Source organism: Anopheles nili, chromosome 3, assembly GCF_943737925.1.
Source record: "Anopheles nili chromosome 3, idAnoNiliSN_F5_01, whole genome shotgun sequence".
Lineage (NCBI taxonomy): Eukaryota > Metazoa > Arthropoda > Insecta > Diptera > Culicidae > Anopheles > Anopheles nili.
Genome location: NC_071292.1, coordinates 48,956,128 through 48,969,378, shown reverse-complemented (window position 1 = coordinate 48,969,378; position 13,251 = coordinate 48,956,128). Strand labels below are relative to the sequence as shown.

At 49.5% G+C, this 13,251-nt stretch overlaps 2 protein-coding genes across 2 annotated transcripts; one reads left to right on the top strand and one right to left on the bottom strand.

Annotated features, from left to right (window-relative positions):
* The first annotated feature begins 1,260 nt into the window (after positions 1–1,260).
* LOC128724502 (protein prickle-like) lies at positions 1,261–10,779 on the top strand. Its single transcript, XM_053818227.1, has 8 exons — positions 1,261–2,228; positions 4,009–4,894; positions 7,921–8,034; positions 8,117–8,245; positions 8,336–8,539; positions 8,616–8,713; positions 8,790–10,003; positions 10,081–10,779. The coding sequence occupies exons 1-8, from the start codon at positions 1,261–1,263 to the stop codon at positions 10,707–10,709; spliced, it is 4,242 nt and encodes a 1,413-aa protein (XP_053674202.1). The 3' UTR covers positions 10,710–10,779.
* Positions 10,780–12,133: 1,354 nt separating this feature from the next.
* On the bottom strand, positions 12,134–12,693 carry LOC128726585 (growth arrest and DNA damage-inducible protein GADD45 gamma-like). Its single transcript, XM_053820400.1, has 2 exons — positions 12,415–12,693; positions 12,134–12,331 (listed from the first exon to the last, which is right to left on the bottom strand). Exons 1-2 carry the CDS (start codon positions 12,691–12,693, stop codon positions 12,134–12,136), a joined length of 477 nt encoding a protein of 158 aa, XP_053676375.1.
* Positions 12,694–13,251: the final 558 nt, after the last annotated feature.

Genomic DNA, 13,251 nt, shown 5'->3' with positions numbered 1-13,251 from the left:
CGAGACGACAGAGGATCGCCTTACCTCCGCGCTCCTGCTTTACGGGCTGTTTTATGAGATGATCTTAATACGTCCGACCGAGATCGACCGAGATCGACGTCACATTCTTTAAGGCTCCCCAAAACAGCTCCGCTTATCGCTTGGTCGGTGGGTTTCACGTTTGCTACCGAGCACACCGAAATGGTGTTCGATCGGGGGCAGTATGCAAATCAGGCAACTGATTGAGTTTGAAGATGTGCTTTCCACCGAATGTGAATAGAGGAATAAAGTGAACAAAAAAAAAAAGGATGCCCCGTGCGGGTTCCATCACACAGCTCATCAAACACCGGCGCGTTGTTGCGCGTGTTTGATGGTCAATTCTTAAAACCCCAACCACAAGGCACATTTCCCCAATTAGCATTCCTCCAAGAACTCTGGAGGGGGGATGAAAACAACCCCCGTTTTGGCGTTTAATCTCTTTTGCGGCGATGTTCGCGATTGCATAAAACAAGCGTGTTCTGCTCTCTGCACATTAGCCATCATCAATTATGGGCATGCTTCTGATCTTCGTGTTGTTTTTTTTTTGAAAAACCCGGTGGGGTGGAATTTTATTTTTTGTTGCCTTGAGAGCCATGTGTGTGTGGTTGGGAATATTTTCTCCTCATTTTGGGGCTTCGCAAGGCATAAGCACCGCGCGCTGATGATGGATGCTGATAGCCGGCATGCGTGATTGATGATAAATGTAGCTGAAAGTTCTCTTGCTGAGGGAGAGTATACAAATTGGGCATTGGCTTCGAAGAGTGGCGTTGGTGAACATTTGCATTTCCAATACGAGAGATACGATCGCATAAATTTATGCGAAAAAACACACACACGCATACGCGCGTACGTTTTTCGAGATCTTCGTTAGATAGAGGGCTTGTGTTAATTCGATGATGAGATCTTTACATATTTGCTGATTTGATGATCTTCCTCGTAGTTGAGAATAGGAGGCTTTAGTGAAACACCAACAGGGGGACACACGAGATAGATGTGAAAAACAGCAACAACAGTGTTCGATTGTGCGTGAGTGTGAACGTTAAACGGGACATTTGTTGCTTCGCGTGTACCTTCAAAAACTGACACATCGCAGTGAAGTTGGCTTTACCGCCAAGGAACCGCGCCACTCGATGACTTCCTGACTCGCGTGGTGTCCTCCGTGACAGCTTTCTTTCGATCGAAGGCAACAAAAAAAAGGCTTATTCTGCAACTCCAAAAACACCTCCTGCTGCACCTGCAAATATGACGGCAGGTGAAAACACAACGAAACCAACGGCCACGAACTCCACCGTGATTATGGCCGGCAGCACCAATACCACCACAACAACACCAACCGGTGTCAGCTCCGGAACAGCGCTCACGAAGCAATGGTGGAAGGTGTGCTTTCTGTACGGTGGCAATCAGGAGAAGTACTACCGGCAGATCTACGGTAAAGCCGCCTCGGAACGACTGGCAGCGGCAAGTGCAAAGCAAATGGCCACGACAATGGTGGAATCTACCGTAGTTCCCGCCCCAGCAGTAGTTCAACAGCTCACCAATACCGGCACGCCATCATTCCCAGCACTTCCACCCAAAAAGACGGCATCATCTCCACCGACGATTGGTGAAGGATTCCGTTTCCGTAAAGGTTCGCCCGTGATCAAATCGACCTCCTCCCGCTCGAACCTCACGCTACCCGTGGTCACAGACCCCGAGGGTCACCAGTCACCGCACCTAACCTCACTTTCACAACCAGCACCAACGGCGGGAATCCTGCGCAAACGCGTCACCGTCCTAGACGACACGTTCCTGCTCGGAACGGTGGCCGACATCGACGAGGCGGAGGTTGACGAACAGCGGTCAGACAGTGGCATCAACGTGGACGCTCGGCAACCATCGCCCCAGGTGGTTGCGGATCAACAGCCACCGCACCGGTTCGATTGCCATCGGCCCGGAATGCGGCGAACGTTTCACCTGAGCGGGGACGAGCTGCGGTTGCTTAACTTTGACCAACCACCGCGAGCGCCCTCTAACGGTGGTGGCGCGCACCAGCAGCAAATTAGCCGTACCGTCGCCGCCGCCGGTCATCCATCATCATCATCATCATCATCAGCGTCAGCGTCATCGTCATCGCCGGTGTCATCGTCTCCGGGTTCACCGTCGGCGTTGGTGAAGCTACCCACCGGGAGTCCGATCGGGAGGTGTGCTTTAAATGCCACGGCGGGCATGGAGTGAGTAAATATTTGTGATCCACCAACAACTTAAAGCCTTGGCCCTTCCGATGGCGGCTAATGAGTGCCGGGAGGGTTTATGCGTTCCGATCTCCTGAGGCGTAGGTTGTTCTAGGTGGACAGGAATGGTTGTCTTGTTGGTTTCTAGCTTCCTTGTCCGGTTGGTTGAGGCGATTTTTTCTTCTTCAAGAACTGGAACAACGGTGCATGCAAATGATGCTCGCGAGCTGTGTCTGGACGGCTGGTCATTTAGGGCAACCGCCCGTTTGTGGGTTTGAATGTGTGTCTCCTTCCAACATCGCATTGAGATAATTGCAAGAGGTCGCTGGGGGGTTGATTTTTAAAATGAAAAAAAAAAACTTCGCCGCCTCTCCAATTCCATCGGCGAAAGAAGACAATTTAACTCTCGCAACCCCCGCCACAAAATTCATCCCCACAAGAAGTCAGGGGGTGAGGTAAATGATAGTGATTATGAAAATTTAAAATTTCTCCCCACACGCACGAAATTGGTGAAAAAAAAACACGCTTTCGTGTGTCTCCCAGCATTTTTTTTTCTGCCCCAACGGGAGGCCCTTTTGCGTAAGTCATCGGATTTTTGTCGCTGAGGCGATTCTTCCCAGGCTGAAGAAGAATAAAGGCGAATAAAGAGAAGAAACGCCACAAATTATGCGAAAACGAGAATGTTTCGAAATTACGAGGAAAATTGTCCAATTTGAGGCGGCGTGTGGGTCCTTCTCTCGCCTGCTAGAAGAGGCGAGAATCTCGAATGGGGGATTCCCTTTATTGCCCGGTTCCGCTTTAATTTGACCCCCAGCATGAATTGGCGTGAAGCCCAGGGACGTCAAAACACTTCCACCGTAATTGCGCGTGTATTATGTGGCGGCTGTGTGCGATTGTGTTGTTTGGTGTGGAGTTTTCTCACGGGGTTTCTGTCCCGAAAAGTGGCATCAACTCCTCGTGGGAGCGAGGAACTTCCTCGAAGATCGGGAAGAACTTTATTCTTTCTAACGTCTTTAATGTCGATCACGGGGTGCTGCATTTGATTGTGTTCCATTTAGTCTCAGCATGTAAAATGGATGACCATCCGCTAGATGCCTCTCAGAAGACATGGTCCTGACGCAATAATTAAACAGAAAAAAAAACACCCATTGCGCCAATGCACGTCAACCACAATCAATGCGAATCGGCGCCGCGCGTTTGATTTCAACCCTGGGTGTCGTAAATTCAGCACTACAGCAGCTTTTCAGCTACACACGCTACCCGGAGGGCTTAATTTTGTGGACCCTCGCTCTCTCTCTTGCTGGAATTTAATTAAGCGAAACCACAGCTACACAACAATTCGGCACCGAAGAGTGGTCTTTTGGTGAAAGGCAAGCAACGTGTAATGAGTGCCTTTTTTTATGCAGTTGCTGTAGCTGTTGCCGTTTTTTTTTGATATTTTCCTTTCTTTCAATCCAATCAGCCTAGCGGGCTTATCCCCGCATCAGCGTTATCGGGGTTTTGTGCGCAATCGTCGGCTTTTTGGCGTGTGAAATTGTACCTTTTTTTTCGGTGCGAAACACTCGCAATGGAGCCTTCGGATGGAATTCACCGATTCCCAGGTGAACGATACGCTTAATCTGGTCCTTTTTCTGGCTTCAAAAACGATTATACTCACTACCTCGCTCTTTCACAGCAAATCAACAGGGTGCCTTTTTTGATTACAGCAAAAATTGTGATTTCAATCGATTCTAATGGTTTTTTTTTCGGATGTTTCTTCCACTTTTCCTTCATTTCCCAGCATCGTGTCATCGCCGAACCCATCAGTACAAATGTCGTATCCATACCAAAAAGCGCACCATCAAGCCCAGCAGCCTCCAAACGGACACCAGTTGCTCCTTCAACAACAGCAGCAACACCAAGCGCTCCAGGATAATTCCCATCTCCTGCATCATGGCAACAACGCGCATCCTTACGCCTACGACGTCGGTCGCAGCCCACTCCGGAGCCCTCAAACACCTCCCGTCTACGGTAGCAAACCACCACCACCACCTCCCACTCAAGCTCCATACCTCTACCAGCCACCGCACCCCTCCACCATGCCACTAACCGGCGGTGGAATGTCAGGACCTCCATCCGGAATGGCTCTACCGCTGACAGCGCCATCTAACGGCGAGTGTTTCATGTTGCCACCATTGCAACCTCAACAACCACCCGACGGTGGGCTTCCATCCGCAACAAACTCCAGCAACACGGTCTCAAACGGTCGATCCGTTTTTCCCCACCGAGCCTACCCGGCGATGGCGTCAACTCACCATCATCCACCGACGGCGCCCTTTCATTCACCCTCGACGGTTTCAGCCCTTATTGGGCCGCCAGCGGTTGCCGCTGGTCAGCAGCAGCAGCATCATCATCATCATCACGCCCAAGCCCAGCTGCCGTTTGTGCCGATGCACGCGCACATGCTCGGACCGGACACGGCAGGACCACCGACGGCTCTTGGTGGTGCCGTTGGGCAGGTGCAGGGTGGCCCTGTGGGGGTAGGCGCCGGTGGGCAAGGTGGACCGGTCGGTGGAGTGGGCCCAGGTGGTGGAATGGGCGGCCATAACTACTCGCAATCGGACGATGATAGTGGTTGCGCGCTCGAAGAGTACACCTGGGTGCCGCCTGGGTTGCGTCCGGATCAGGTACGTCCTGTATTGGTGCTTGCCAATTTAATTTCTCCTTTCATTAACCCTTGGATGACGAGCGGGTGTTGTGTTGACGCACTACGGAGTAGATTTCTTGTTTATGCTCTTGGGTAAAAGGGATATGATTACTTACAATGTTGGGGACGAGATTTAAAACATTCCAAACTTCTTCTTTCATTGAAAAAAGTTGGATCAGCTCTCTTGGTCTTCCAATGTTATTCGATAACTTGAACAATAATTCCATAACCTTGGTTATTGATTTGGCCAGCAGTGATTAGCCAAAAGTCCTATTACTACTTTTCACCCAATAAAGCTATCTATCAAAGCTACATACTCTACTTATCACACACAGGCCAATAAACTACATGGTTTTTTGAAAACTTATTAGCTAGAGTCATGATTTTAAGCCTCCAAAGCCTTACGATTCTAATGCTGGATGTAGACAAACGAGTGAGTCGTTAGTGCTTATGACGTATTGGTTAGTAACCGTAGTAGGCCACTTTCTTTAACTCTGACATCTGTCACACGGTGTGTGACATAAACGGTTGTTTATTTGTTTGTTTTTGAAGCTGATACGTTATGAAGGGAGGAATTTTGTTTCACAGTACATCGAAGAGTTTCAGCCCGTCTTGCACCACCCCGGGTTGGTTCGTGGGACAGGGGATAGATGATCGGGTTTCTTGCATCGCGATCGTACGGACGATGGAATTTCATAATTACACACTCTCCACGGCACTGCGCGAGCACGGGCCGCCCTTTGGGGGTCGTGAATGGGCGCGCGTTCTGCTTTTTGTAGCCGTCTTCGTGCCGTGCTTCCCTCTCGTTTATTACAGCCCCGTACAGTGCTGGCCGGGTGGATTGTCCTTTCGGTGGGACGCCCAGAAGACGCTGCGAGAAGAGAAAATGATCGAGCGCAGAAAAAAAAAACAACAGCCAAGAAACTAGTCCAGCAACGTAATAAATGCACTGTGGTGTGCAATTATGAATGAATGCAACGAGTAGATGGATGGAGATCGAGAGAGAGAGAGAGAGAGAGAGACCTCAGCTCAGGCACAAAACAACAGGGTCGATTCGGCGATCCATCCGTGACAACCTGGCCTCGGTGGAGCTTTTGCACGGCCGTGAATCGTGTCGTTGTCCTTTTGCCCATTTAAGCTACACCCTGTGGCTGAAGCAACTGTGTGTGACTTTCAAAGATTAAATCACGAATCCGATCCCTCCATACAGATAAAAGCGAGTTGATAATATCATTTTAAGTTTTCAATTTGGTTCCATGCCGTGCTCGTTTTGGCCCCGATTTGCGATGTTCCTTCCTCCGAGCTCCGATCGAACGAGTTCTGCGCGTGCGGAGGCAAAGGCACCCTTCAAAGGATTGCTCCGGTAACTGTTAATTGTTGCCCCGGGGAGAGCTTAATTTTGCCCAGCCCGCCAAATAGATAGCTCACTTCGCCTACGCAAAAAAAGCCCCTTTTGCAAAAGGCCTGAACGCCTGTAAGAATGAAGCTGTTAAGTGGCGGTGGAAATAAATTGTGGCATTTCGAAACCTGCTTGTGGCGGTTTATCTTTTAATCGAACTGTTACGCCCTCGTGCAAACGTTGGCGAGTTTGCTGGAACTTGTCCTGCCACACCGAGGCCCTAGAACATTCTCAGCGCGACACTTGGAGTCGCTATTCCTGGTGCATTCACCTCCCAGCACAGGGTGGTGCATCTTCTTGCGATCGCGCGATCAACCCACCCCGGGATGAGGGGAAAAAAGAAAAGGGAAAATATAATTCCAGTTTTTGCATTTCACAGACCGCCTTCCCAAGGGGTCCTGAAGCGCACTTACACCACACACCCGTACTAATTACTATGCTAGTCGTCAGCAGAAGTGTTATTGCTACTGTCGCGATCCCGCCAGGAGTTTTCCGTGCTCTTTGGCCTCGCTTGGGTAGCCTTCTTCGCGTAATTGATATCATCTGCTTCCGGTCATGGCACACACACCATCTTGTCCCTTTCGGCCCTTGGCAACATCTTTCGGTCGCATATCTGCACATTCCATCGCATCGAAAGCGCATCACGCGGTCCGTTTTCCTTACGCCCGATTTGGGCCTTCTGGCAGATCGTAATCGAAACCACCACCCTCCACGGCCGGCTCGGCTAGGACGACGTTTGCACGCGATTCCTTATTTATGGGTGCGTTCCTGTTGGGAGTCGTGTAAATAAAAAAAAAGGCGGGCGCCACAGCAAAAACCTTCACGGAGCTCGTGTGTGTCTCTTTGTGCGGTTTGGAAATGGTGTATCAACGCGCGCCGTAAATTTCAATAAACCGTGTCCCGGACCGACCTGCGATCTAATCTAATGAATGCTGGCCACTCAGCCACAAGGGCGACGCATGCAATCCCCGGGACCAGTGGGGGCCTACCTCAAGCGGTGGCTGCCTCTAATACCGTCTCCGGCGATAAAGTAGAAAGTTAATAAATTAAACCAACACGAGTCCTTTGGAGGCCCCGTTAGCGCAGAAGGGTGTTAGCCCTTGGGACGTTGTCGCCCTCGGTGTAGCGGCACCACGAAGCGCGAGAGCATTGGAAAGAGCTTTTTAATCGCTCGATTTCATCCCCATAGTAGAGAGCGTGTGGAAGAGAGGAAATATGCTGCATAATTCATATGCAAATGTACATAACGGCAGCTCATTGCTCATAAGATGCATCCTGCTTCTGTCGGTGGCCCTTTCCGTGGTGCTTTTGCCGTTTCTTCCCGGTTTTTTTTGCCGCTCAGACGTCGTCTTGTCCCGCCCATCATTCCACCTTGGCCAGGACGTGCCGCGTTGGAATTCGTGTCTTCGATTATATTGTTCGATTTTCTCGTTCCCCAACGGCGATCGAACACGCGGAACCGTTGCAACAACTTCCGTCCATCGGGAGGGGTCATCAATCGAAGGTCTTATCCTGCGTGCATCGTGTCGGTCCGCTAAATGACCGATAAGGTGTAGCAATTTGCTGTGTTGCTAACGTTGTTTTCACATTTTTTTCCATGCATACAGGTTCATCTGTATTTTTCCGCCATCCCGGAGGATAAGGTCCCGTACGTGAACAGCATCGGCGAGAGGCATCGCGTCCGGCAGCTGCTACAGCAGCTTCCACCGCACGATAATGAGGTAATGCATTTGGGGACGAGTGTTGAAGGAGAAAAGCTCGCAAAAACATTAACACACGGGGTGATTTGATTGTATCTTTTAGGTTCGGTATTGCCACTCGCTAACGGACGAGGAACGGAAGGAACTGAAGCTTTTCTCCGCCCAACGCAAACGGGAAGCGCTAGGACGTGGTACTGTCAAGCAGATCACCAACACACTCATATGCGAGCGAGTGAGTACAATTACCAATGTGTTTCACAAGCCTTCCAACGACCTTCAAAGGACCTTCTGATATGTTTTGCTTGTTCCTTTGGCATTTTAGTGCAGCGAATGTGCGTCTTCCGGTGACATGATGGTGTTTGCGTCACGGTTCGAGAACAACACCTGCTGGCATCCGGCCTGTTTCGCCTGCTGCGTTTGTAAGGAGCTGCTGGTTGATCTGATCTACTTTCATCGCGAGAATCGATTGTACTGTGGACGACATCATGCCGAGACGCTGAAACCCCGGTGTTCCGCGTGCGATGAGGTACGTAAATGATAATTAGGACGCCCACAGACAGGTGTGGCTATAAATCTGGTGTGTTTTGTGTATGTTTTTGTAGATTATCCTGGCTGACGAGTGTACGGAGGCTGAAGGACGAGCATGGCATATAAAGCACTTCGCTTGTTTCGAGTGCGACAAACAGCTAGGAGGACAGAGGTGAGATTAGAGCCCGCATTTGGAGGGATGATTACGTTGCGATTGTTGAGACTTATCCATTCTTCGTCCATTTTAGATACATCATGCGAGACGGAAAGCCATACTGTCTGCATTGCTTCGACGCCATGTTCGCGGAGTATTGTGACTACTGCAGTGAACCCATCGGTGTTGACCAGGGTCAGATGAGTCACGATGGTCAGCATTGGCATGCGACGGATCAGTGCTTTGCCTGTAGTACCTGCAGGTGTTCACTGCTCGGTCGACCGTTCTTGCCGAGGCGTGGTGAGATCTACTGTTCGATCGCTTGCAGTAAAGGAGAACCTCCAACACCTTCCGATGGGTCTTTGCCAGCTGCCGCCGCTCTGATACACGGTAGTATGCGAAACAACCGTAGTAACGACGCCCAACAGCAACGAGCGGATGGCAGCGAGTACGAACATACGATCGCCAAACCGTACCAGTGTTCAACCCGGTCTCCGGAACCTCTGCAAAGCCCGGTGCGTGCCGTTGGAAGGCTTTCACCTCCACACACCGACGCAAGCCACGGTGAATCGAACCCAGACGCCAATGGGAACGACGAGATGACACTCTCCTGCTACACTGCTGCCACGAGCATCACCACCTCGATGTCTGCGGCAACGGGGAACACGAGCACGACACTCGCAACCACTGCCACCAACAACACGGGCGCTGAAGCGACCTCAGCGGGTAACGATCATGAAGTACAAAGCCATGACAGTAACGGAAGCACTGATCGGGAACAGCTGCTAAGTCCTACATCCAGCATGACGGCGGGTACCACCGACGTCGGAAGTAATGGTGTATCGTCAACCCAACAGCGTTCCGTTGGTGACTCGAACCGACATCGAATTCCCCAGTGTTCGCCGGAACTGAATCGGCTGCTGCACAAAGATCGCAGTCGTCAACCACTTGATCTAACCGATCTTGGGCACAGTCTCGAACAGCACTGGCAATCGGAGCGTACTGGAAGTGAAACGATCGGGTTGCCAACAGCCACGGTCACCGTTCGGTTACAGCCGGGAGCGAAAGGAGTAGTTGGAAGTACGACCAATGCGACACCGAACCTAACAACCTCGATGCCGGAACTGAACCGATGCCTGGCCGATCGGAGTGGATCACCGAGCTTTAGCGGGACGAATAGCCCCACACCGATGCCGGTGGAGGATGGTATGGCCATTGTCACGATCGGTGACGATGCGGACGATCACAACCAAAACGCCTCGGATGCGTCCCACTCCATCGTGGAGTTGCCGACGCCACCACCGATAGGTAAGCGAGCGCTTCCGGTTCCTGGATGTTCCGACATTGCATATTCGTTTTTCATTTTCCATTTTCCCCTGTTGCAGTTATCAAGAAAGAAGTACGCTTCGAAGGAGACTTTCAGGATTCGCTGCCTCGCACCAAGACTCACTGCCAGCGAGGTGGCGGACAGCGCTCTCGAACGACCAAATCTTCCAAAAGAAGAACCGATTACGATCGCTACGAGAGTGGGACGTCTTCCCGGCGGCACCATCACCACGCACAAGCGCATCACCAGCAGAACAACGATCGTCACGATCGAGGTAGTGACCGGCACAGCTCGTCCTCGAGCAGGAGATCTCCTCGCAGGCGACGACACGCCAGTTATGAGCAGAGCCACCGGCGTAGTTACGCGTCGGATGATGATGAGCAGGCGGAGGACGAACCCGACAACTACCGGCGACATCACCATTCGCACAGGGAGCAACAACGACCGGTGGATGATTCGGACACGCGTAGTGTCTGCTCCACGTGCTCTTCTAGCTCATCCAGTGCGGATGATGACGTATACGAGCTTCCGCTGAGGCGCACGTCGTACGGTGGAACTCGGATACACTATATGCCAAACAATTCGCTGGCCTGCGCTAGGAAGCGCAAGCAACTGCAGACGGCCACCGGACCCGGTGGTGGTGGTCAGCACTATGAAAAGGACAATAAGAACTGTATCATATCGTAGGTAAGCGTAACTCTGAGTGTGTTGTGTTGTCCCCTTAAAACTGTGTTTCAAACTGTTACATATCTCTTGTCCGTTTGGGTTTTCCTTGTGAAAGATTTACAATTCATCGATCGTGAAAAAAAGCAATATAATAAAGTAATTGTGAGAAATGCTGAAGAAAATATAGCAATCAACGTGTGTTCGTAGAGAGTATACTATTGAACCTTTTCATTTAAAATTTTGCATTTTCTTGTTAATGATTAAGCTTTATTTGAGTTCTATCTAAAGTCCAACACCGAAAAATCAAAACAAAATTATTAAAAATTACCATCACTTTCGATTTTGAATTGGCTGTTGGATAATAGTGTTGGATGTTCTTTTGAATGTTTTTAATGCAACTTTTACAACTTAGTTATGCTTGAATATCCGAAAAGCCATAAAAACTACTGTTGAGAAAGCTAGCGAAAATATGATAACATAACGTTTTGGGCACCTAAAAAGACGATCACCGTAAAACGATAAAGAAAAACCCCTATCGGCTGTGTAATCTATGTGTAATTCGTTAATAATCTGTTTGTGGCTTGTCTGTCCATTGGTCTATGGTCCATTGAATGTCCATGTTTTTCTGTCCATAAAACATTATGAACGGTTTTGTAGGCAACCAGATAACTAAATCAACCTAAAATTGGTAGACTAAGATTATGCTTCTACAGTCGGAACTGTTTGTCTCTGATTAAGCCATGGAATCAATTATTAACTGATATTTTGGAAAAATAATTCTTATAAGGCATATGTGACGGATACGAAGTGTGTAAAACCGGCTCATGTAAATGTCATTTTTGACGTTGAAAATGCCAGAGAGTATGTTTTGATGTGATTGGATTAGTCGTTGAGCTGGCGCGGAGATTCATCGTCCGGTTTAAAGTTAGTTCTGAGTAACAGCGTTGTTCATACTTTCATTTTACAAATGCCAAACTGTGTAAAAATAGTAAATCAAATAATTTCATATTTTCCAACCCACCGCAGGAAGCGATAGATTTACTTACCATTTCCCTGTAAATTTTCTACAAAATTCTCAAAACAATATTTGTGATGTTGTAACGTTTACCGCTAGGTAATTACATATTTATTCGTCCTAACATGGCCTCTGTCCCCAACATTTGCGAAATAAACACGCAACTAGCATGCCCACTACTGGGTTAGGAGGAAATTCATTCCATAGAAAACACCATATACGATAGTTATCCTCATACATAAGACTTATGCAGTATCGCACTCATATTGTGCCCTTAGAATGCTAGAATAGTTCCATCTTATGACCAGGAGATTGTGGCCTAGCTATCCTATTTTGTTTGCAATCACCGGTATACCAGTGCACCGCGTGATGCATTTCACTTTGTTAGCATAAGTTTGTGCTTTCAATAACAAACTCCGCCCGCACTCGCTCACTTTTCCGGCAATTTAACAACCGGTTTGTGGGGTTTATCCCAATAAAGTGCGCTGTATTCCATCAGCACACTCTCGTAGCGGCGTGTGGCGCTGTTCATCCTTCTAATTACTTTTAGTGGAAATTTTCGCACCAGCGCACACGAGGCAACAACCGGCGACTGCACCAAACGGCTCAGCTTACTCGCACTGTCCACCTGGCGAGAGAGAAGATCAGATAATTGCAAATTAACATGATATGTCCATCGAAGGAAGATTCAAATTCAGCCACAACACTTACCCGAATAATGTGGATGTCATGCTCCAGACAAAACGCTTCCAGCAACACCTCATGCATGTGCCCTCCACACGCACCATGGTCCTCAGCCGGTGCCAGGAAGCAAAACAGATACTGATCCGGATCCGCCGACAAACTGCGGATCGCACTGCTCAACCCAACGACGAGCCGCTTATCCTCGAGCGCGCTAAGGAGCGCTTTTCGCGCGCTCGACCCAACCCCCACCGTGTGGAAACCGTTGCTTTCCACCGCCATGCCGCCGTCCGTTGCTTTAAGAACCATTTTCCGCTTCAATCGTTCGAGGTTAAGCGGTGAGGCCACGATTCACACGCACCACACACCGGAGGTTCTGTCGGTTTCGTTTTCCTTAAAGGGTGGCTAAGATAGACCAAAGATAGCAGGTCGGCACAATGCAAGGGCAAAAAACGACAAGAGCTTGCGTTGGCTAATGTTGTGAAATGGTTCGCGACCCACTTGAGGAGGCTCGGTGCTTGTTACAATCTCCGAGAAAGCCACTGTTTGCAAACACTGCCACACACTATTAACTGCGGCCAGTAAAGATGGGCTAGAAGTTGTTAACCGTTGTTTCACACGCTGTTCAGCAAGCTCGGTTCGACACGCAATGAATCAGCATTTACGGTGGAAACTCACTTTTATGCCTACCAGACAGTACTATGCCGCACCAATACAAAGATCGTCCACTGGGGGTGGTTGTCATTTCCATGAATGAAAACTAGCAGATGTACGCGGCGACCCCCGGGGGTGGTGGATTGGTTGCGCTTGCGCAATGAAAATACGCCAACCTTTTATCAGCCCTAGCCCCCATTTTATTGAGGGGAA

What these genes read in the sequence shown, in the direction of transcription:
- LOC128726585 (XM_053820400.1), bottom strand. Translation starts at nt 12,693, where the DNA reads ATGGTTCTTAAAGCAACGGACGGCGGCATGGCGGTGGAAAGCAACGGT. An exon ending in ATGACATCCACATTATTCGG is followed by an intron (nt 12,332 to 12,414) that starts GTAAGTGTTGTG and finishes CTCTCTCGCCAG; the next exon opens with GTGGACAGTGCGAGTAAGCT.
- LOC128724502 (XM_053818227.1), top strand. Translation starts at nt 1,261, where the DNA reads ATGACGGCAGGTGAAAACACAACGAAACCAACGGCCACGAACTCCACC. An exon ending in AATGCCACGGCGGGCATGGA is followed by an intron (nt 2,229 to 4,008) that starts GTGAGTAAATAT and finishes TTCATTTCCCAG; the next exon opens with CATCGTGTCATCGCCGAACC. An exon ending in AAACAGCTAGGAGGACAGAG is followed by an intron (nt 8,714 to 8,789) that starts GTGAGATTAGAG and finishes CGTCCATTTTAG; the next exon opens with ATACATCATGCGAGACGGAA.